The sequence below is a fragment of the Corvus moneduloides genome, chromosome 15 (genome assembly GCF_009650955.1).
Source record: "Corvus moneduloides isolate bCorMon1 chromosome 15, bCorMon1.pri, whole genome shotgun sequence".
NCBI classification, from domain to species: Eukaryota; Metazoa; Chordata; class Aves; order Passeriformes; family Corvidae; genus Corvus; species Corvus moneduloides.
This window is the reverse complement of record NC_045490.1, coordinates 9,795,501-9,818,298: the sequence shown is the minus strand read 5'-3', so window position 1 is coordinate 9,818,298 and position 22,798 is coordinate 9,795,501. Positions and strand designations below refer to the sequence as shown.

The window sequence follows — 22,798 nt, the reverse complement described above, 5'->3', positions numbered from 1 at the left end:
GCATCTGCAGTGATAGCAGTACCAATCTGGTGATTTTAATTAATCTCATTAGTGCTTGTTTGTATCTTAACATGTCTGCAAACGGAGCGTGGTGGTTGGTACCCATCTCCCCGGGTCCCTTCAAGGAGGTGCTGGTCATGCTCCCCACTCTGGGAGCTGGAAGGAGGGAGTGCTTGCTCAGGTTATCCCAGCCGTGGATCTGAATCTGCAGCAGGGAATAAGACATGCCTGAAGGACGGATTTCTGCTTCTGTTAGTGGCACATTAGTGGAATCCTGCCCCTGGCTGTAGAGCTGCTGGGGATGTGAACACGAGCCTCACTGGTTTGACTGCAGTCATCAAGCTGCTCTTCTGTTCCTGACAGGGAACAGTTGTCAGTGTCTAAGGAGAGAATCTAAGAACAAGGCAAGTGTGTAATGATAGTTGCTGGTTCTATCTCCCAGCCATCAGCAGCCCGGGGACTCCCTCGGATGCTGCCTCTGAGTCACTGCCTTAGCTGCTGTGATAGTCATTAGCTCCAGAGCTATTTGAGATCCAAAGTGCTCACCTGCACTGCTGGAATATATTTTGGAGGGACAAAAGCCTGCTTTTTTTGTGCAGAACACCTGCCTGCCAGCCCTCCAGGCGTCCTTTCTCAGCTGAAGAGCCCTGCACAGTCTCGGCTCTTCTGTGCAGGTGCAGCTCATCCCACCGGACGTCCTCATTGCCCTTCTCCCTCACTCTGGACCTTTGGGAGGCGAGGGGACTGCAGCTGCAGGCAGGGCTCAGGATGAAGGGGAAACCACAAATTTATACAATTTACATTATTTTCTGCTTGCCTTGTTTAGATACTACTTCCGTGTTTTGAAAGGCGCCTTTTTATATCTCTTTACAAGGATTTAACTCTTAATAAACATTCTCATTGTTTCCCTTCTAAAAAGTAATTCTTACTGCATTGGATCATGGTTTTTTCCTCCTGCATTAGGTATATAGTCACCCAGTGCAATGTGAATGCAGTTGCTGTACTCTTCCATGCTTGGAGAAGAGCTTTAATGCATGTGGCCAAGCAAGACTGGGCATGCTTTTATGGGGCTGGATGGGGAGGAAATCGGTCTCTGTTGAAAGGTTTGACTGCAGTTTGGCTTTGTCAGTTTTCCCATGCCAGCGGTGGGATAACAGATTAAAACCATTGTCTTCTGAATGCTGAGGAGGGCTGGACAAAAATGCTTGTTGTTCCTATTTTGAGTTCTGTTGTTCATTGAAGCTTTAACATTCAGAATTTCAAGAGGAAACAAGACTAGATGAAGAGATAGGAGGCTGGCTCCCAAATGGACATGGGAGTTCAGGATTTCTTCCCCCACAGGCACATAATATCTGGTTGCACACACACTCCTGGCATTGCTGCATTTCAAAACGTTGCTACTGAGTATAGATGTCCTTCTCATTTTGGGAAGGGCTGGAAAAATGTGATAGAACAGCAGGGATGTAGGACTGGGAGGTCCATAGGGGAGTGGGGCAGGGCAGCCAGGGCTGCACCCACCTAGGTGCCATCTCAAGCTGATATCAAGACAGTTCGTACAACCAAAAACTATTCCCAGGACTCCCATTGTTCCTGTTGTTTTCTCTTTCTCTAAAAATCCTTGTGACTCATGAGCTATAACAAACAATTTTATGCTTGAGAGAGTGAAGGGCTAATGGAGCTGGCTGGAAATGAGGAGGGAGTCCTGTGAATGAGGCAGCTGGAGACTTCCCTCGTCCCAGTGTGGATAGAGGAAGGTGGTTATGGCTGGGGGATGTGCAGGACACAGCTGCCAGGACTGCAGTCATGGAGGGAAAAAAAGAGTGTTGAGCCAAAACCTGAAGAAGACCTGTTATCTCAGTGTCAGGAAGCACTCCCACACCCTGCCTGCAGTGACCTGCTGCTGCCCCTGCTTGGGAGCAATGCTCGGAGCACCCACCACCCCTGCTTGCTGTGGAGGGGTCATCACTGTGAGATCCCATGTGGTGCTGTGGGTGTGAAGATCACCACTGTGAGATCCCGTGTGGCTGCTGTGGGTGTGAGGGCATTGGGGAGGATTACAGATCTGTTGGGTGATGGAGGGAGTGGATTCAAAGGTGAGATCTCGGATGCAGGCTGTGACCATCCCTTCTCACCTCTCCTGCCTGCCCTCACCCTAGTGGGTGCTGTGTTTTCTGCATGCACTTCATTTTGGGCTTCTCTTCTCCTACATTTTGTACCACTGCTTTGCAGTGTGGAGTGCTTTGGAAAGAGTTCTTTTCACTAAAACCTTTTAGGGACAGAGATGTTATTGTGTGTTAAATACTGACATCCCATCCTTGGACTTGAAAGGAGGGACCGAGCTTATTCCTCTGACCCAAGAGCGAGGTCTGAAAGCTCCGAAGTCAGCTGGGTGCAGATGTGGGGGAAAATGTGTAACAGAATTCCCGCCAGCTCAGGAGGCCTGGTGTGCAGGGAACTGGCCTGCTGGAACCCATCTGTGTTGGGCTGAGCTGCCTGGTCCCTCTGGAGCTAGTTTCTCCCGGGCTGGTTTGCAGCAGGCGCCTGGAGCCAGGTACCCGTGCCGGGGGATGCCGAGGCCGTGCCGCCTCGCTGGGCGCAATCGGCTGCGCCGGATCCGGCACAGCAGTCCCTGGGCTGGCTGCTGCTTTAAAGCTAATTAAACCCAGTGCTAGACGAGTGTTTCTTTTCATTTCGATTTAAAGCCCAAAACAGATCCGGCTCTTTGGCTCTCACCCAGGAGCTGGTTTCGTACAAGTGGAAAGTCATTACCACGTTTGGAGTTTGGTGGTTTTGGGTGGGTTATCTGGGGCAAAGGGGATAATTGGCAGGCTTAGACCTACAGTACAGTCACTGGAAAAGCCAAGTCCTTGACAGAGCACGTGGTGTGGGAGCTGAATGGCAGGGAGATTGCCGGCCACTTCATTAAGAGGGGTTTGTGAGTGATTCACAGAGCCTGGAAATTGATGAAAGAATTGCATGGAAAGGTGGTGGAGAGGCTCTCAGAGGGGCTGGATGGTGATGGGGGAGAGGCAGAGAAGGAGGAGAATGCTGGAAAGCAGCACAGCCTGGGAGTCCTTAGCTAAGGGAGGGATAGGGAGCAGCACTTCTGATGCTTCATGGTGTGTCCATCATCCTTCCTGCTGTGGCAAGGCACTGTGTGCCTTGGCATCTCCCAGGGGTAGGTGTTTTTCTCTGAGGTTGTCCAAGTGTTGGACAAATTGATGCTGGTCCATGGAGGGCTCCTGGAGATGCCTCGCAGCTGTCACAGGGCACAGGGAGAGGCTGCAGGGCTGTGTCTGGTGGGAGAAGCAGCAGATCCTCGCCAAGGTGGAGCAGCTGATGTACAAGGTGCCAGGGGCTCAAGGAGGAGCCAAATCCAACCCCTGCCTTGCAGGTTTCTGCCATACCCACATGAGCATCCTTCGAATACTAGTCTGGATCCAAGTGTCGCAGTGGGATGTGAACATCAGAGGATGTTACATTTAATTAGCTCAGGGGTTTTTTATATTTTTGAGAGGTAAAAGCAATGCAGCTTCTGCTTCAAAATAGCAAATTACAGAAATTACAAAAATACCGATATGTTGTTCGGGAACATTGTTGGAACACCATGGCTATGGCATCCCAGTGACTTCTAATTTTACTGGACTGCCAGGACTGGCTCTACTGGTGAGTTGGTCCAACACCAGAAACTGGTGGGCTGAAAGGATGGGGAAGTAGTAGAGGTGGGTAGTCCAGGCTCACCTGACCTGTGAGATACAAGGGAGATGAAGGTTTTCTCCACATCCCTTTCTTTGCCTGGAGTCTGAGGCTGTACAACCACACCAACCTGGACTCTATGTCCATTTCTTTTGGAAATAGAGGCAAAAATGTCTTGGGATTTTGAAATTTCATGTTCTTTTTCCCCATCTTTAAAGCTGACAGTAGCAAAGGAAGAGGCTGGCTCTGGGCACTGGTGTGATGCATCTCTGAGCATCACTAAACCTCCGTGAGCTTCCTGAGCAAGCAGAGGTAATAAAGGAACATCTTGGTTTGGCCTTTCCCATTGCTGGCAGATCGATAGACAATAACCAGATCCCATTCAGGACTGAAAGGGAAGGACGGAGCCTGGCCAGGGCTGTTGTGGTAGTGGCAGGGGGAGTGGGTGCAGGGCAGCAGACAATTTGTCGGCTCCCACGGCCGGGGAGAAACAGTAAACACTCCTATTGAGGGAAAATTGCTTGTTTTCTGGTACCCAACTTTCTCTTCATCGCCAGGTCCTCGGTTCATCAGTGCCCAATTTGTCCTTTATTTGGTTTTCATAAATAATTCAGAAGAGTTTGAGTAGAATAATTGAGTCTTTTCCCAACCCTAATCCCAGACAATTCAAAACAAAAAGACATTTAGATTACAATTTGAGCGTATTAGCTGTTGGGAGATTTCCAGCCAACTGATCTGCTTTCCTTTACAATTTCTGTGCTGTTCTATCATTTCTAAAGTGTTCTGCTTTGATAGTTAATAATTTGAGCATATCCAGTTCTTCATGAAAAGACAGAGGCGTCGCTGTGATAAAGTGCGGGCGCGCGTGCTGCCATCGGATGGGTGAGCTTATCTGTTTTCCAAGAAGGACTAAATAAATGAAATAGCGAGATTGCAAATCCAGCCTGCGATGCGCCTTATCTTCAGGGAAATAGATACAATCGTGCTTATTTGGCTTAAAATTAAAACTAAGCTTCTATGCTGATGCGAGCTGAAAAGCCAGAAGGGATGAATTTGGGGAGGACTTAATGCAGGAAAACACGAGCCTGGGATCTGCACCATGCAGAGGGGAGAAATTATACCAAGGGCTGGTCCCATTGCGGTGCAGGCTCCTCCACCTCCCTCTTCATCAGTAGGAGGAGGGTGGTGGGCTGGGATTTTGACACTGTGCCATGGGTGCCCAGCCCTGGTATTGCCCCAAAGGGACAGGGCCTCTCACCTCGCCTAGGTTAACCTCGTGCTGACCTAGCAAAAGAGAATGGGGATCCTTGCTTGGGGTAAGGCTCTGGGAAGGCCACAGCTGCTGTGGGTTCCTGGGGAGACCTCAGGGCAGGGTAATAATATGGCTGGACCCTCCCAATGGTTGGTTGTCCTAGAAAGGGCAGTCCCATGTTCTCCACTGCTCTGGAGCTGGCTGCCAGGTCTGTGCACTGAGGGGGAAGCAGGAGCATGCTGCCATCCTGCCCTGCACTGCCAGCACTGCCCTGAGCAGCTTCCTGGAGGAATTGGGTGTATTTGTCTGCATGAAAGAGGGATGTAATGCTCCTGCACCCTGCAGCATCAGAGGAGGTGTCCTCAGGAGGCAACTGAGCTGGCAGTGAGGGAGAAGGAGGGTACTCACATGTCGGTAGGGTCCAGTTCAGTTTGTTTAGAAAAGCTTTTGGGTGCCCTGCACCTTTGAAAACCATCCCATTGTGGGCTTTGACCACAACTCCTCAGGGCATATGTCTCCCAAACAGTATTTTCTATAACAGTATTGTGCTGTTGCCAGGGGAAGGTTAGATTAGGAAAAACTTTTTCACTGAAAGGGTGGTTAAGCACTGGCATCAGCTGCCCAGGGCAGTGGTGGAATCACCATCCCTGCAGGGAATTAAAAAGACGTGTGGATGTGGCTCTTGGGGACATGGTTTAGTGCTGGGCTTGGCAGTGCTGGCTTGACAGTTGGACTTGATGATCATGTAGGGCTTTTCCAACCTTAATGATTCTGTGGTTCAATTACTGAATGGTACTGGTGGCCAGAGCAGGGAGGTGGCACTGACCCCCATGGTGGCCTCAGCCCTGTGTGGTCCAGGCACAGGACAGGAGCATCTCATCCACCCAAGCTGAGAGCTCTGAGGAGTGAGGGATTACTCAGGTTCACGTTGTCCTCATTGGAGCTGGGCACTGAAACTGGGTTAAGGAGATGTTCTTGACCCAGGCTGTGACCTGTCAGCACAGGGCTGTCAAGAACAGGGTGTATTTCTGCCCTGTATTTTAGAAAACACACTTCAGTGGGATTCCTGTGCTTGTTTGGATACACAGACCCACAGTGCTGGAGGGACTATGATACCTCACATATCCCTTCTCACGTTTAATTAATGCCTGTCGTAATATTTTTTTTAATTCCCCACACTGGCAGTGTGTTAAAAGGTTACTGTGGTGTCTATAACCATGTGTTTGTAGCACACAGAGACTTAAAGGACCCTGATCTTTCCCAAACTCAGCTGACTGTAATATATAGGCTATTAATTATGTTTGTTGAAGGGTGTTGTGCCAGGACTATGTCTGACCAGCTCAAATGAGGTTTATATAGACGTAGTCGAAAATGTCTCCAAACAGCTGCATCAGGAGGAAAGTACTAGTAAAATTCAGAGGTCCCAACATAGCAAAGGTTGTTTATATATCGTATTTAACTCTAATTGGGTTAGCAGCTGAGACTCTGAGGATTAAGCAAACTGACCTAAATACTGGTCTCAGTGGTCTTAGTTAACGTCTAGTTTCCTGTGTTTCAGCCGATTTGGGTTCCCAAATACTCTCCAAAGTGTGTTATCTTTGTATCAAAAAAGGTAAAACTATGTAGTATTGTTTCTTGTGATTCTGACAAGGCAATTCTCATTGGGAGAACAGACTGTGAAGAGATTAAACAATATCCAAAGAAAACATCCGATCCATCCCAGCCTTGTGGAAGGAATGCAGAAGTAGCAGGGATGGAGCGAGATGGTGTCCAGGCAGGATTGCTGGCACTGGCAGTTATTATTCCAACTAATAGCAGATGGTAGAGAGGAGAAATCATCCATTTTCATTTACAATTTATTTTTATGCTGCAAGAGGCAGGATTGCACGAGTCATTGCTGTCAGGCAACCCTCTGGAAGGAAAACCTTACTTACAGTGAGGCATATTTTTAGAATGATTTTTTCATCCTTGTATATTGGGAGAAGATGCTGCAGGGCCAGGAGTGAGATGGAGAATGAGCCCATTCACTGACTGAAGGACTAGAGGATTTTCCTACGGGGAGGACAAGGGGTTTACTGAGTCAGGAAAAATCTGTGTTTGTGGATGTGTAAGCAGCACTGAGATAATCTTTTAGCTGGATATTTTTTACCTTCAGCTTTTGTCCGTCCCTGTTCAGGACAACGAGGTGTTGTGATGGAGACATGAAGGTGCTGTGCTTGGGGCAGGGAGGTGACCTGAAGGGAACACAAAGGTGCTCAGAATGGTGAGGTGACATGAGGAGGACATGAAGGTGCTTGGGACAAAGTGGCTCTGTGTTTCCCACATCTTCATTCATGTCAAGAACATAATTTTCCCTGTGAAGGCCACACGTGGAGAAGCTCACTTGCTGTACGTCCGTTAGCATTTGGAGTGGATTCGTGCGGCTGCACTGAAGCCATCAGTCCCCTAAGATAAAGCAGCCTGTTTCTTTAGTTTAATACTAATTTTCAGTCTGCATCTTGTCCAAGCTCACACCCAGTGGCTGGATTTCCTGACTGCCCAGTATGGGGGACCTTGGAGGGGTCGCAGCTGCAGGGCTTGGGCTCTTGGCGCTGCCTGGCTGGAGGGGAGTCCCTGCCTGTTGCCATGTTCCCCTGCCCAAAGCTCACCCTGAAGGGACCTAAAGTGACACCCTGAAGCCGCACCATTGGTGATGCAGACACCCACTGTGCTGTCCCTTGGGGGCAGTTTCCCCAGGACGCCCTTCCCGGGCACGTGCACCCCCAGCCTCTGCTAGATCTCTGCACTCAGGATGGGGTTTTTTCCGGTGCAGGTTTTTCGGACGGATCTGATAACAGCCATGAAGATCCCTGACTCCTTCCAGCTGAGCCCTGACGAGTACTACGTTCTGGCTGACCCTTGGAGACAGGAGTGGGAGAAGGGCGTCCAAGTGCCAGCAAGTGCTGAAGCCATCCCAGAGCCTGTGGTCAGGTAAGTGGGCAGGGTCCTCTCCATCTGGTTCTGTCCATGGGGCCCCCTCTACCTGGTCCTCTGTGTGGGGTTCCCTCTGCCTTGGTGGGGTGCACAGAGAGCATGTAAAGGTGGCGCTTGGGATCCTGGGCTTGCAGAGGGATGCACGGGGACCTCCCACCGCATCCTGAAAAGTCCCTCTTGTGTGTGTGGCTTTTTTTGGGCAGTGGCCAGCTGGGACAGCTCCTTGTTTGCTCTTGGTCAGGAAATTTTAAAAAAGATCTGATAAAATGGAAGGGCCGATAAAAAAATAGCAACAGAAAATTGTGCAGAATGCCAGCCTCTGCCTGGCTTCTTGATGCATCTCTGTCTAGGAGTACGTGGTTGTACTGCTGGTATTTCGTGGCAGGGAAGCAGGAGTTGGCCCTTAAATTAAAAACTTCCCTCTTTACCGTGTTTGTGTGGATTGGAGACGTGCTGGGCATGCTGAGATTCAAGGCTTGGGAAAAGGAGCCCAGCAAACAGAGAAGCATCTCCCAGACCTTGTAGAGACGACGTCTGTCAGCAGAGATCGGGGGCTCATTAGCTATTTTAAAATAGGGAACTTGAGTTTTAAAATAGACACTTAAACAGCTGCTCAGGCAAGAAGAAAACATGGGGGAGCTGCTACTCCCTTGATGTGTGTGGGGGATTATCCCAGGGCAGTGGCCAAAGCTGTGGGGGAAAGGCTGGTGCTTCCAGTGGGGGGAACTGAACAGGCTGGGAAGGGACCCCAGAACTTGCAAGGTCGGATCTGAAAACTTGCAGGATCAGACCCAGAACTCCTCACAGGGTTTGCAGGAGCTTTGCATCTCTTGTGTTTCCCATCGTGATGTGTGACACCGTGTGTGCATCCTGCAGAAACACTCGTGAAGCATCGTGCCAGGGTGATGCCAGGGCTGCTCATGGGAGCGGGGTGCCTGCAGGGGGATGTGTTTTGCCAAGGGATTTGGACACAGAGCAGTGGCTGGTGGAGGCTCCGCTTGTCCCACAGCAACAGCAGCTGCTCCTGCTGCAGCTGCCTACCCCACTTCTGAAATAAACTTTTGTGTACGCTCCCCTTCCTCCCCTGGGGAAAACAGAGAAAGAAATGAAACTTTAATGAGTCTGAACACATCAAAAGGGAAGTTGTAAAGGGGGCTGTTGAGTTGATTTAATCCTTGGGAAAAAAAAATGCAACCAAAAAAAAAGAGAAGGGAAAAAAAAAGCCGATGTGTGAAATATCTTTTTTTAGTTGTCTTTGATAGCTAACCGCAGTCTGGCCTCACCAGTGCTCTGCTTCCCAGCTGAGGGCTCGTGCCGGGGCTATTTCCAGAAGAAAAGTGATAGCTTGGCACTGCCTGGGCTGGCAGTGCCCATGTAGAGCCGGGAGTGCTGCTTCCCAGCAGTGGGATTTGGCATCCCAGACCTCACAGTCAGGGGCTTCTGGGGTGCAGGACAGGCTGCAGATATGGCTCTCTGCTTGTCTCCAGGCCCTTGGATTTGGGGGTCCTGGAGCAGCTCTGCTGCATGTTTTCATACATGGGTATTCTTAGAGCGATGCCTGGCACAGGTCATTCCTCCCAGGTCCCCATCCCAGTCTGTCCTGGTCTGACACCCCCGTCACCACAATGATAAGCCCTTGGCTTCTGGAGGTGCTGCCCACTCACCTTGAGTGTGAAGTTTCACTTCCAGTGTCAGGTTATCCTTTGAAGAATTTCTAATTCTTGGGATTATTTTGCTTGTTTGATTACTCTCAAAATTGGCACTTTGCCACAATCCTTGATGAATTGCCTTCTGAAATAGTTCCAGCTCTTTCTTCAGTACCTCGACATTGTTTTGAGTTCAAGACTTGCTCTACGAAGAGTTTGTTTTATTTTTAAAGCAACAGATGTTAGGCAGAACTTCTTCCCTGTGATGGTGGTGAGGTGCTGGCACAGGTTGCCCAGAGAAGCTGTGGCTGCATCTCTGGAAGTGCCCAAGGCCATGCTGGACAGGACTTTGAGCAACCTGGTCTAGTGAAAGGTGTCCCTGCCCATGGCAGTGAGCTGGAACTAGATGACCCCTTTAAGGTCCTTTTCAACCCAACCCATTCTGTAATTCTGAAATCTAACTCATTCTCTGTGGCCTCTCAAAGATGCTCATTGCTGGCTCCATCATTCCTAGCTAATCTCAGGTGGATTTCTGCAGCTCCTCTAGTTTGTGTCATGCCCTGCTCATCCCAGGCTGCTCCTGGGCTACTTGGAGATTGTGCTGCTTGCCCACAGCTTCAGCTTCCTCTTCTTTCTTCTCCTGTCTGTCTTTCACTGTGTCCCAACTGCCTGAACCATCTCTCTTTGCTGGCAGGACAGCAAGCATGGCCTGAAGGGCTTTGTCCTCAGACAGATGCCTGTTTGGGATATTTTGCCTTCCCCAGTGTGATGGGAGTAGAATGAAGAGCTCATTTTACAGCAGTGTTAATGGTTGCACCTGGTTTGTAGCCATAATGCACATCCCAGGGGGAGAGGCAGTGACATTGCCAGATTTTTTTTTAATCAGGACAGCATCTCTCCACATGCACACCAGAAGCCATAGCAGAGATGTAGTGCTTCTGCTAAGCAGCTCTTCCTCCCAAAGCATCCCTGCCCTCAAGGTTTTCCCACTTGGGCCACTGATATGAGAATGGGAGGTGGAGAGGGCAGCATGGGAGATGGAAAGGGCAGTGTTGGACTGCCATGGACAGTGCAGACTGCAGTCATTTTGCTGTCTCCAGGGTTAGACAACTCCCTCTTGCATCTTGCCCTGTTTCGGAGGAATGTCAGATGCTTTTTTGCAAGAGATGACTATTTCATCTGCTTTCAGAGCACAGCCTTAAAAGGCCTTACAATTCCATTTACCTCCCCCATTTAATTGCTATAATTCACCCCAGTATCCATCCCAGGAGCAGGTACCTTGCTGGTCCTACCTGAGCTGCTGCTTTTGCTCCCACCCTGTGGCTGCTGCCCCGTGGCCTCTGCATTACTTTCCTCCTTTGCTTCCAAACTTTCAGTTTTCCCATCTCAAACAAAAAAATTCATCTAAACCAAACATGCTCTCTGTGTCGGATATGAACAATCCAAATTCCTTTAATCTGCTGAAAAAAGTCCCTGCATTGATGTTTTTTGTAGACTGGAAATGTGGAGCCCAGCAGCTGATGCTCTTCCTCACTGTCAGTGCTCTGCTTTCCCCTATCTCAGAGGTGTAACAGAGCATCCTGCCCTTAGGGAGGGGTGCCTGTGCTAATCCAGTCCTGATGTTGTCACTTCTGACAGCCACTTCCATGTGAAATTCCTAGAGGGAGGTGGGGGGGCTGGGGAGAAGACGCTGGAGCCCTGGGAGCTGGTGAGCAGACAAGCCTGCAGAATAATCCCAAGCCCATCATGCTGGTGCCCAGGGGTTGGTTCCTGGGCTGAGCCACTGGCAGCCAGTGGGTTGTGCCGTGGAGTGTGCAGGAGTCGCTTCCCGCTCCAGAGGTGGATCTTGCCCTCCAAAAGGTGCCGTGCACGCAGCCGCTGCTGCTCTTTTCATCTCCCGCCTGGCTGCTTGGAAACTGGCTCTCCCTGCCTGTGCCCTGCCTCTAGGTTTTGTGCCTCCAAAGCTGAAAATTAGATTTTTAAAACATTTTGTTTTACTGGAGCTGTAAAATGTCAAAAGCTGGGGGTGAGGCAGAAGGCAAGAGCTGTATTTTAAGGAATGCTTTCCCCAGAAAGCAGCTGTCTGAAAATGCCTCCACTAAGAGCCACCTTAAACTCGAGGGTCCTTTCTAGGTTAGCACAAATTGCAGTGCAGTTGTGAGGAAAGCAGGGAGGGAAGAGGTGCAGCATATCTTAGCTTGTTGTTCCAGGAGGATGCTGCTGGCAGCAGGGTCATCAGAGGCAGCACAGGAGATCAGCTGTTTCCTCTCCATGATCACTTCTGGCTCATGGCTACTCAAAAGAGTTTTATTTTGTATTGTGACATGCCTGAGAATTGCCTGGAGCTTGAAGGGCTCCTGTGTGGTGATAAAAGCCACTTTCAGTCAGATGGGAGCTATCAGGAATGAGTAGTCAGGGCAACTTTCCCCTCCAGCAGGCAGGCTGGCATCCCGTGCCCATGTGCCTGGTCATCCACCTGGGATTTGGGTGGTGGTGACACTACATCCCAGTGGTACTGTGTATTCCACCTCTGCTAGAGCCCGTAGTCAAAGGATCTCCACTGGCTTTCTTGAACCAGAGCTGAGCCTTACAGCCCCTGTGTGAGGTCTGCAGTTATTTTACAGTTGTATAAACAGAGGCACAGAGATTTCCAACATGAGTAGAGCCAGGTACAAGGTCCCAGTCTGGTGTGGGGTGCAGTTGGGTGTTGGATGCAAAGTGGCTCATCTCAGCACAGCTTAAGGATTAAACAAGGTAAAGTAAGGGTAGGAGTTATCAGCAGTTTGGAAGCATCAGGGCTTTGGGTACCTCTCCTGTTGTAAATGAGATGTTTCATATGAGCTTTGTATTCCCAGAGTCACACCACAGTAAACCCCAAAGGATGTGGACTTTGCTGGTTTGATATGGGTGCTCATAGGAGACTTTGAAGCCATTTTTGAGCAGCGGATGTGCCAGGGCCTGACCTGGGCTTGCTACTGGTGGCGATGCTGGCAGCGTGTTGAGCTTGCACAGCAGAGCATCACTTCATAAAGCAGCGGCACCTACATGGGATTTAATGCACCTGTACAGGTTTTATTTCCTTCTTTATTTAATGATTTAATGTTCTTGGCATGTGGCTCCTTCCCCAGGCTGACAGGGATGCAGGCAGGATCTCGAGGTGACTCTTGGATCTCGCATTAAGCCACATTAGTATGTGCTGTAGATTCTGTTTCCTGTGAATTTGCACACAGCGGGAGGATGAGCAGGAAGACTGCTTCTTGCTGGCAGGCTTCCCAGATATTCTTGGCATTGCAGATCTATACTTGCATCGTCGCTGTGGCCCTGTTTTAACAGAAAACAGAAAGTGCTGTGGCAACAGGAAGGCACAACCTCAGCGAGTACCAGCTCAGCGATGGCGGCGGCACCAGCACAAATGCCGTCTGCTGCGTTGGCCAGTGTCTGTGTCCCTGTCCTGTCCTCCTCCCTCAGTCCCCTCTGTCCTTCTCTAATGGCTACGTGCACAGGTCAGGCAGCTCCTTGCTATGCTCGTGGGATCACATCCAGCTGGTGCAGGGCTGGCTGGATCATGATGGTGTGGGGCTGCCTGGTCAGTGTTCGTGTCCTCTGAGCTGTGTTGTTCTTTACTGAACTCTAATAAGGAGTTGCCCCCGCATCTTCAGGAGTTCCAGCAGCTTTTTACAAGGGTATGTAGTTGCTGGCAGGTTGTGGTTTTGCGGTACCAGTGTCAGTGGAAGAGGAGGCATGCAGAGCAGGTTTGTGGGAAGCAGTGCTGGAGATGAGTGTACTGAGGTGGGGAGAAGAATGAACTGGTGCACCAGTAGTGGGTGTAGGACTGGGACACATCCCTGCCCCCCATCTGGCAGTGAACAGACACCTCAGCTCCTCCTCGCAGGGCTGGGTGCTGCATCCAGAACTCCCAGCGCTGTGAGGGAGCGATTCCAGCAAAGGGAGAAAATCCTTCCACGAGCAGTCTCTGCTGCATTGTGGAGCATGGTAGCCTGAGGAGCAGTGGCCAGCAGCAGGGTGGCACGATGCAGATGTCCCAGCTATGTGTGGACGTCACCTCTCCCCGTCCCTCGGGAGTGCTGGCTGGCAGCCAGGCTGTATCCTTGCAGCTCCCAGCCCAGGGAGGGCTTCCTGAGGCTGCGTTCTCAGTGTGTACTCGATGAACCAGCACACTTTGTTCTTGAGTGGTGAGGTTGGACTTCCTTTCCTCGGTCGGCGACGCAGCCTGGCTGTTGACTCATCAGCAGCTTCCCTTGGGCTTTGCTGCAGAAGGGGCAGGCAAGATTCTGCAGCAGTTTGAGTCGCTTTTGGAGCAGAGCTTTTTTTTTTAACATAATCCTTTTTTTTCCTGTTTTTTTTTCCCTTCCCTCCAGCTCATCATGAAAAATGTGTGAGTTTGGAGCTTGCAGATGGCATGCTGGCGATTTTACAAAGGGCTATTTCTTGGGTTGGTTATCCCCATTCTGTGGCTGCCTGCCCTTAAATATGCCTGGGTTCTGGTATGCTCCAGAAATACATGTACACTTCCCTCAGAGACTGTGCTCTGATTAAAAGAAATTAAAATCCCAACTGCCCTAGGCCTAAATGTTTTGATCACAAGCCCTGGGACGTGTGTGGGGAGAAGAAAGCTCCTTGCCTGTCCATTCCTGGGGACCCCCACAGCGACAACTGGCTGTGGTGAGGATGGGCTGGGCAGTGGCACTGATCCAGGACAGCAGAATAATCCTAGTGATGTAACATCACTGAGATTCATCTCCAGCTCTGCCACTGGGAAAGGGAGGTTTCCAGTCAGATCTGCTCAGGCAACCCTTGTCCCTGCAGGCAGTGGGGAGGGGATGGGCTGCACACAGGGTGGTCTGTCCTGCCAGTGTTCCAGGTACCTGGTTTAGGATGGGATGAATCACACCCAGGGCAGCAGCAGTTCAGAGGGTCTGGGCCATGTAGAAGGTGGTACTGATGCTGCAGAGGGTGGTACTGGTGCTGCAGAGGGTGATACTGGTGCTGCAGGAGGTTGTTGGCTCACGCCCAGTGCCTGTGAGTGCTTTGCAACGGAGTATGTGTGATTTACTCTGCCTGTTACTTGTCATCATTTCTGGTTTACTCTCTGCTTGACAAGTTCTTGTGTGGGCTTTCAGCAAGTCCTCACCTTTATTAGTTTGCTATGGGAAATGTGTTAATCCAGCCTGTTCTTACCTCATTCTGAGCCACTTGGACTTTTATTTTGAATGTTTGCTAATCCTCCCAGTGGTGGATGCCTGTGGTTTATACTGGATCAAGCACACAGAAAGTCAAGTGTACTTCAGCAGTAAATGTATAGAATGAGTGAGCTTGATTTCCTGCTGCTCTGTAACAAGGTTTACAGCTCTTGGGACCGACTCTGGTTTGGTACAGCCTTGAGAGCCTCCACATCTCACTCCATTGCCTCTGCTCTCCATCCAGAACCATGGATTTAGTGTGTAGCCAGGCAAACCCCAGCAGCTGTGATTGCTGGGCTTGCAACCGCAGCACTAATGAAATCAGCTCTTAGTGATTTAGTGCACCTTGGGTCCCCTTTGAACAATGCAAGGAACTATTACTTTTAAGTGCTCTCCAGAGTGACGGGAGGAGCGGGATAGCCCAGCAGCAGAAATAGCTGCTCAGTTCTTGGTGCTGCTGTGGATAATGCTGTTCAGTTTAGGTGAAGTATTGCTGGAAAGTGAGCTTCACTATGTTCCCAGGACCCTGGGGAGGTGGAGGAGAGCTGGTAGGTGGTTTCTTTCAGTGTACTTGAAGAAGATTTGGAAAATCTGATCTGGTTGAAGGTGTCCCTGCTCATGGTATGGGGCTTGGGTTAGGTGATCTTTAATGGTGCCTTCCAATTCAAACCATTCTGGGGTTTCGTGAAGTGCACCCAGACAAGCGTAGCTGCACGTGGATGGTGGAAGAGGCAGGCGGATCCCTCCTTGTTTTCTGGGATGGGCTATGTGCTGCTTCGAGTGACTCAGCGTCAGAGCAGTTCTCATGTGTTTCAGGGTTCAGCATTAGTTCAGTGATCCAGAACACATTAAAAGAGTCTGGATGCTGCCTTTTCAAATTCCTCAAAGCCTTGCTTTCACTGGGCTGGATTTCTTTAAGGAGACCCGTGTGATGACACCGTGCTGATGGATGGGAGTTGTCATCTTGTGCCCGTGTCTGTATTTTGAGCTTTCCCATACTCAGCTCTGTGAGTAACAGTGTCAGGGGGATTTGTCCAGTTCCTGATCTGCCGTGGCTCATGCTTAGACCATGGCAGGTGCAGAGCTGCTACCGTTGCTCATGTCTTCTGTTTCTGGTCTCCATTAGTAGGTGGATACAAAGGCAAGTGGAGCTGTTTGCATTGCTGAAGTAATTGTGGAAACATTATCTGGCTGGGATAATTAATTCCAGATGCTTTAATGTTAGTAGCTTGGCTTAAGTTACATAGAGAAGCAACATCTTTTTGTCTTTTTATATCTAGAAAACACATACTCAAGTGTCCCTGGCTTCTCTAGTAGCAATTCCAAGATATGTATTGCTTAAATGGAAATGAGCAGAATACTGGCAGCCTGCAGGCTGGGTTTGGAGAAGGTTGCTGTGTGACATGGGTCCTTGAAGGGCCACCAGGTAGGTCAGTGATGCTCTGGGAGAACGGGGAGAGCAGCACCCATGGGTGCTGGGCCTGGCTCTGCCCTGCTTGCCTGCGGGGAGAAGGTGCTGTGTGAACATCCTCTGCAGCTGCCCTGGAACTGCAGGCTGCTGGGTTTTGCTGGGTCTCAGAGCCAGAAGAGCAGCATAGGATGTGTCCCCTCCCAGCAGCAGGGCACAGTCCCCTCCTGCTGCTTTCAACACCGCTGTTAGAGCTGAATGGCACTGAGAGAAAAGGGGGAAGGGAATATGGAGAAGATCCTTGCACAGCGTCAGAAATTATGTGTGTATTTTGCTCTCAGCCCAGACACTGCTTTTGTCTAGTCAACCAGAAAAACATCTGCGTTTTGTTGTTCCAACCAGCCCACCAGCAAACCACTGCCCAGCCATTGCTGTGCCCCTGCAGCCGTGGTTTTCCTCTGACAGAAGTTGTGGAGATGAACCCAGCTGTGCTATGGTGCTCTCCTCTGCCTTGGGAAAGCAGACACTGCTCTGCACCTGAATGCTTCTGTACCAGGTCCCTACTCCCATCTACATCAGAATGGTTCTCTGGGCACTGAATGAGAGTTGCAACTTAAATAATTCATTTGTTGAGCTAAACCTCAGTGAGATTTAGGCTGGAATATAAACATCAGAAAGACAGGGACATCAACACTGGTCTTTCTCTAGTCTGCTGGGTATCAGGCTTTTTATGTGGTGATAAACAGCTCAGAAATGGAATTGGAAAAGCTGTCTGGGTTTCACAAGATGGCTGTTTAGTGCCTCCTGTTCACTTGTTTTCCTCTTTTTATCACATCAAAGAAGAGTGAATCACTTTCTCCTTAGAGGATTATGTTATTCCAGAGGCCTGGAAGGACCCACTATAGTTACAGGCTGTTACAGAAGGAGATTTCAGATGGGGAGGGAAAAAAGAAAGCATTTTTCTTACTGCATCTGTTAATTGTAATTGGGAGCTTCACGAGCATTTCTGTAAAACTTCCAGAACCTGCCTATGTAAATCCTAAACTTGCCAGCAGCTCAGGAGGGGCTACCCCATGTACCCTACCCCGTCCTTAACGTTCTGCACAGAAATGGGATTGTCACAGGGGGTTTTTCAAGCCCAAGGAGTGAGCCCTTGAATGGTCCCGGAGCCGAAAGGAATTCTATGTGCCAGCAGCTGCGGGTGACAAGGCTGTGCTGAGGCTGTGCCCTGTGGAGCTGTGCTGTGCTGGTCACGGATCAGATGCTCCTGATGGCTGGGGATGTTTTAAAAGCTGATAATGAAAATTTCTAATATTCACTGGACAGCACCGAGTGTCGGATTTCAGCTGGGAAAGACAACGGCGGCAGCTAAAGGGACGGTGGGCGTAGCTGCACCGCGCTGTCCTGGGCTGGTCCCCGCCTGGCAGAGGACAGCAGGGTCCCTGAGACATGCTGGGGTCAGGCATCCTGTGGTCCCTGACGCATCTCCAGCGCAGGAGGGATGGGGAGTGCAGGGATGGGGAGTGCAGCCTGCACAGCCACCCAGGCATTACGTCACCTGGAGCTGCACTCACTGGCTGCTGGTACCCGGAGGGCAGGACGCTGCTGCAAGCAGCATTAACCCCTTCCTGAACGTCCTCAGTGCCGCTTGGGTAACACAAAGGGACCTTCACAGACCTGAGCATTAGCCACCGATGTCTGTGCAGTCAGGGGGTGCATTTTGAGCACAGCTGCTCCTGTTATCAGAGCTTGGTGAATCCTCCTGGGGACAAATTCAGCTGCTTTGTTCTCTCAGAACAGCAGCAAAAGCCGAGTGGAGCTTCATGGCTGAACCACACGTGTAACTGGCTCTGTAGGTTTTTGGGACAAGTACTTAAAAGAAGGTTGAGGTTATGGCAAAGGGCAGTGCCAGCCCAGCCACCCTCTGTGCCCATCAACAGCAGTGGGGACAAACTGCACGGTAGCACCGGGCTGTTTGCTCAAGCACGGATGTACACGGGAAGGGTTGATGTTAAGTTCTGTCCATCAACTTTTTTTGCTAGGAATGTGCCTGTTACAGCCCCTGCCATGATGATAACCTACAAATGGTGCAAAATGGGTGGCAGACAGGGCCATCCGCCACCACAGGTTCCCCTTCCTGTGGCTGCTCTGTTGATGTACGTATAATGAATTTTCATGGATTTTCAGAGGCTGTTGCCAGATCTTGAGGGGCTTTTGGCTCGAGCAGCCAATAAGGAAATACTACAAATCGTTTCTTTTCTGCGCAAAGTGGTCCCAGCGGTGCCATCTCATTCTGCTCAGGTTCTTGTTTGTTTTAAAATAAAAGGGTTTGGTGACAGTGGCCTGTTGATATACACTGTGTCACCTCTCTCCTCCCTGGGACCAGCTACCTCCAGCCCTCTCTCTCCTCCATCCACAGGAGGATGTGGCAGATTCTGGGTACCTGTGCTCCCTCCTGCGGGGTCCAGGGGCTCTGTTGTCAGGTGGCTTATGCCAGGGGTGACAGCAGGGTGCCCCTAGGGCCCTGAGCTCTCTGTGCTGGTGACCAGGGTGCTCCAGATGTTACCTGGAGTATCTTCAGCCAAGGGGGGAGGGGTGAAGTGCACAGGTACCTGTTAGCACCAAGACCTGGGTCCTAAAGATGCTTTTAGGCTCATCCAGCCGGTCCAGCCAGCTTGCATGCAGGTCTGAACATCAGGCCAGTTAATTTAAAACGTAACTATTTAATATCTTCTTGGCGTTCCCTTTCTTCTTTGAACCCAGCTTTGGGAGTATAGTTTTTGGCTCATGGTTTTATAGCCTTCACTAGAAGCCATAAAATTCAAGAAGTAGGAGTAACATGGTCAGTAAATCTGGGTGTGGGTATGCTGAGGGTCATAAACCCTTGTGTGTGGGTTGTGGCTCTATTGTGACCGTCCACCACCATCTCCAACCCCATCCTTCTTCCTTACATCCCCAGGCTCTTCTTCTAACGTCTTAAATTCTGCTCTACTGTTGAGAGGCAATAGCCTCTATAAAATCTGTTAGCCTAAGTTCATAAGAAGATGGGGTATCCAGTCCAAGTGGCCTACTAGATACTATTTTAGTAAACAGAAGGTGAAAACCATCCCTTTAAATTGCCCTTTTGAAGCTGTCATGTGCTACAGGAAAATTCCCCCATAAGCAGAGCTGACAGTAGGAGCAGTATCAGCATCCACTGAAGGTTGCTGGCAGAGCTATCTTTCCTAAGCTGATTTATTTATGGACATTGGACAAGACTAATCTAGACTGGAATGGAGGTAAAGAAAAGATGACTGACTAAAGCCTTCGCTGTAATAAAACTAGGTATTTTTAGATGAGAAACACTATGCAGGATTAATTATTTCTATCTGATGTATTAAAAGGGAGCATATAGAAAAAAATGCCTTCTCCCTTCAGCCAAGTGAAGCATTCAGTTTACAGAGATGATTAACCATGGGAATTTGCTGAATATATTTTATTACTGTGTAATCTTCTCCAGGGATAGATGTGATCCTCAAGAGTATTGGGGTCCACTTACTCCTTTTCCTCAAGTGCCCTTGAGACCCACTTTCAGACTAATGGCCTCAGGTTTGTTGTGCTTTTCAGGCTGATCCCAATTTTCAGCCCTTCGTTTAAATGAGCCTTTGATTGATACAGGATTTTTTAAAAATGCTGTGTCTCTGGCTGGCTGGATAAATAAAGGAGTAAATGCTCCTCCAGTGTAATTGAGCTTCTGTGAATGGTTTGGCTCTTGGTGGAGGCTTTGCCTCTGTGATTCTTTGCCATGATGGTGCAGGGAATTTGGGTGGGTTGGTAGCACATGTGCAGACTCCTCATCACCCAGCCTGAGTGTTTCTTTGTCCACCGAGCAGCTATTTGGAAACATGGTTTCCAAATGGATTAAGTCTTGTCCCTGCACAAAAGGGGAGCCCTGATGACATCCCCAGCTCTTGGTGCTCAGCAGGAGATGTATAGACACTGGTGAGGGCAGCCTCTGTGCTTTGTTCCCTTTTTCTTGCTATGTCTCTGCTGCAGTGTTTTGACAGCACAAAGCTTGCAGCTTTTTGGGCTCCAGTTTCTTGAAGCTGTTGGAGATGAGGAAGGGTGCCTGGCTGGGTCTGTTTTCTGTGTTGCTGTGAGGCAGGGCATGGTCTTTCCCAAATGATTGCCCTCTTGTATTAAACTGTAGGATCTCTCCTTCCAGTGTTCCACCTAGCCCAAGGCAGTGTCACTGCAGTCATTGATCTTTATATCTCAACACCAAAAAGCCCTTTGCAGGTGCTTTAGCATGTGTCAGGAAGGAGTGGGCTGCTTTTTAGGAATGGGATTTTATCCACCGAAGCAAATCCAGGAATCAGTGGGAGGCTGTGCACCTCTGAGCATTGCATCCTGCTTGGTCTTCCCAGAGGCTTGGGATGCCCCATGTGAGCCTCAGCATCTGGCAGCCTCCAGCTCCCCTCGGGGTGGGAGGAATGTTCATGGGAACAGGCATAGCCTCTCAGGGTTTGCTGAATTGTTTGCAAACCATAAAACTCTTGTATTTAACTGAGTGCTGCAGATGAGTCAGGGAGTTGGTCTGGACCAGGCTTCCAGCAGGTCTTCATAGGGTTATACAAGCTGCTCATTGTATAAAAAATAATTTAGCAGCTATTTCAGTTTCTTAATTTCTGACCTTCTCAGTTTGCTGATATTTGAAATGGTGACAATATGGCATGAACATGTCCCTGCATCCCCAAGCCTGAATTAACTCTAGGGGATCCCAGCCCATGCTGCCAGATCAGCATGGAGTCATGGGGAAGAAACTTCAAAAGTAAAATTTAGTGGTCCTCTTAAGAAGATAGTTTTCATATTAATACTTACTCCTTGTAGGAAAGCGTCTGCTGAGTGCTGCAGCAGCACCTGATCATCCCTCCCTGATCCCTGTGTTCCCAGACAGGGAGAGGCACCTGCCATTGCTGCACTGGCACGTTTCAAACCTTTTAACAGAGTGCTGGTGAGCTTGTTAGATGTTTGTATCTTCATTACCTTGATCCTCATCATCAGTGACGTGATGAGAAGCAAAATGTCACTCTGTAAGTGCCAGTTCCCATTAAACCAAAGCAAACTGCATTTAATTACAGTGTCACAAAAAGCTGGACATTGCTGGTGGTGCTGTTATCATCAGTGAGCCCCTGAGCTCCCTGTGATCTCTGCATCACCAGGGACTGTGCAAAGCTTGAGAGTCTAAACATGCATCCAGGTTTTCAGGGGATTGGGAGCGTTGGGGAGGTGGGTGCATGACTCTAGGGGAGAGTCACTTGTCTCCTGTCTCTGATCATCAGGTTCAGCAAAACTTCTCTGTGAGATATCTGCAGGCAGGAGGTGGAGGCTGCGTGCCCAGGTGGGAGTGGACGTGCCCAGGTGCTGTGTCCCACACACGGCTCATGGCAGGCAGTATGCGTGCGCTGTGTGAGATAACCCCAAGGGATTGCTCCAGTCACGTCAGCATCCTTATCACACCGAGTGCATTTCAGTGCTGTCAATGCAGTAAATGACCTGTTCAGGATACTCCTTTGATATGTACACAGAGCATTAATCTTTGCAGTTTTATGTCAGGATAAAAATAGCAGCTCTTTCCTCCTGCCATCCCGAGCATCCGTGGCTGGCTCGGTGTCAGAGCATCACCTGTTGCAGGGGCTGTTGGGTGAGCAGCTTGTGTAACTCGGCTTAATGAAGGCTTAGGGCCCTGACCTCGTGCCTGCTCAGGCAGCTCTTCCCAACAGAAATGTTCATTGCAGGTGGAGGACTGTTTTTTTCTCAACAGCTTTGAGGTTTCTCCTGTAGCAAGGGGTTCCCAGCCTGGCTGCTCCCCTACCTGTTTCTGTGCAGAGATGACCTGGACTTGGGCTCATGGGAAGGAGAGGTTCAGTCTGATGTGAACCAATGCGTGTTGCATCAGCAGCTCCTGCTTTATTTTTTTGTTATTAGCATCTTCCAGAGGCTAAAGGGGCTACAAGAAAGGCTGGAAAGGGACTTTTTAGATGGATATGTTGTGACTAGACAGGGGGGAATAGCTTTGAACTGACAGAGGGCAAATTTAGATTAGAGATTAGGAAGAAAATCTTCCCTGTGAGAGTGGTGAGGCCCTGGCACAGGTTGCCCAGAGAAGCTGTGACTGCTCCATCTCTGGAAGTGTCCAAGGCCAAGCTGGATGGGGCTTGGAGCAACCTGGGATAGTGGAAGTTGTCCCTGCCCACGGCAGGGAGGGTTGAAACTGGATAATCTTTAAGGTTCCCTCCAACCCCATCCATTCTGTGATTCTCTGATTTTAGGGGTTTGGGAGCTCCTTAGATGCCAGTCCTGAAGCTGTGGCTGGAGCATGCCTAGTTTCAGTGTTATTACTGCTGTCTGCATTAAATAGAAGTGTCAGTGAATCCCCAAGTCTTGTCCTAGATTACAGTGAGATTGTTTTAAAATGTGGGGACTAAGAGCTGTCCATCCATGTGGCTCTGTTTAGTTCTTGAACTTAAATTTGGAGATGTACTCAGGACATTGGGTCACATCTTTATTTTCAGTTTACTGGGGGGGAAAGTAAAGCAAAAGAGATGATAAGAACCCATTTCTTGATGTTTCCCTCTCTGAG

General features: G+C 49.6%; 1 protein-coding gene across 3 annotated transcripts in view; it reads left to right on the top strand.

Annotated features, from left to right (window-relative positions):
- JADE2 (jade family PHD finger 2) overlaps positions 1-22,798 on the top strand; it is a 72,580-nt gene that overhangs the window by 12,868 nt on the left and 36,914 nt on the right. For all 3 annotated transcript variants that reach the window (XM_032124638.1, XM_032124636.1, XM_032124637.1), the window contains one exon: positions 7,761-7,918. In XM_032124638.1, coding sequence (XP_031980529.1) covers positions 7,761-7,918 — 158 coding nt within the window. The remainder of the gene's footprint in view (positions 1-7,760; positions 7,919-22,798) is intronic.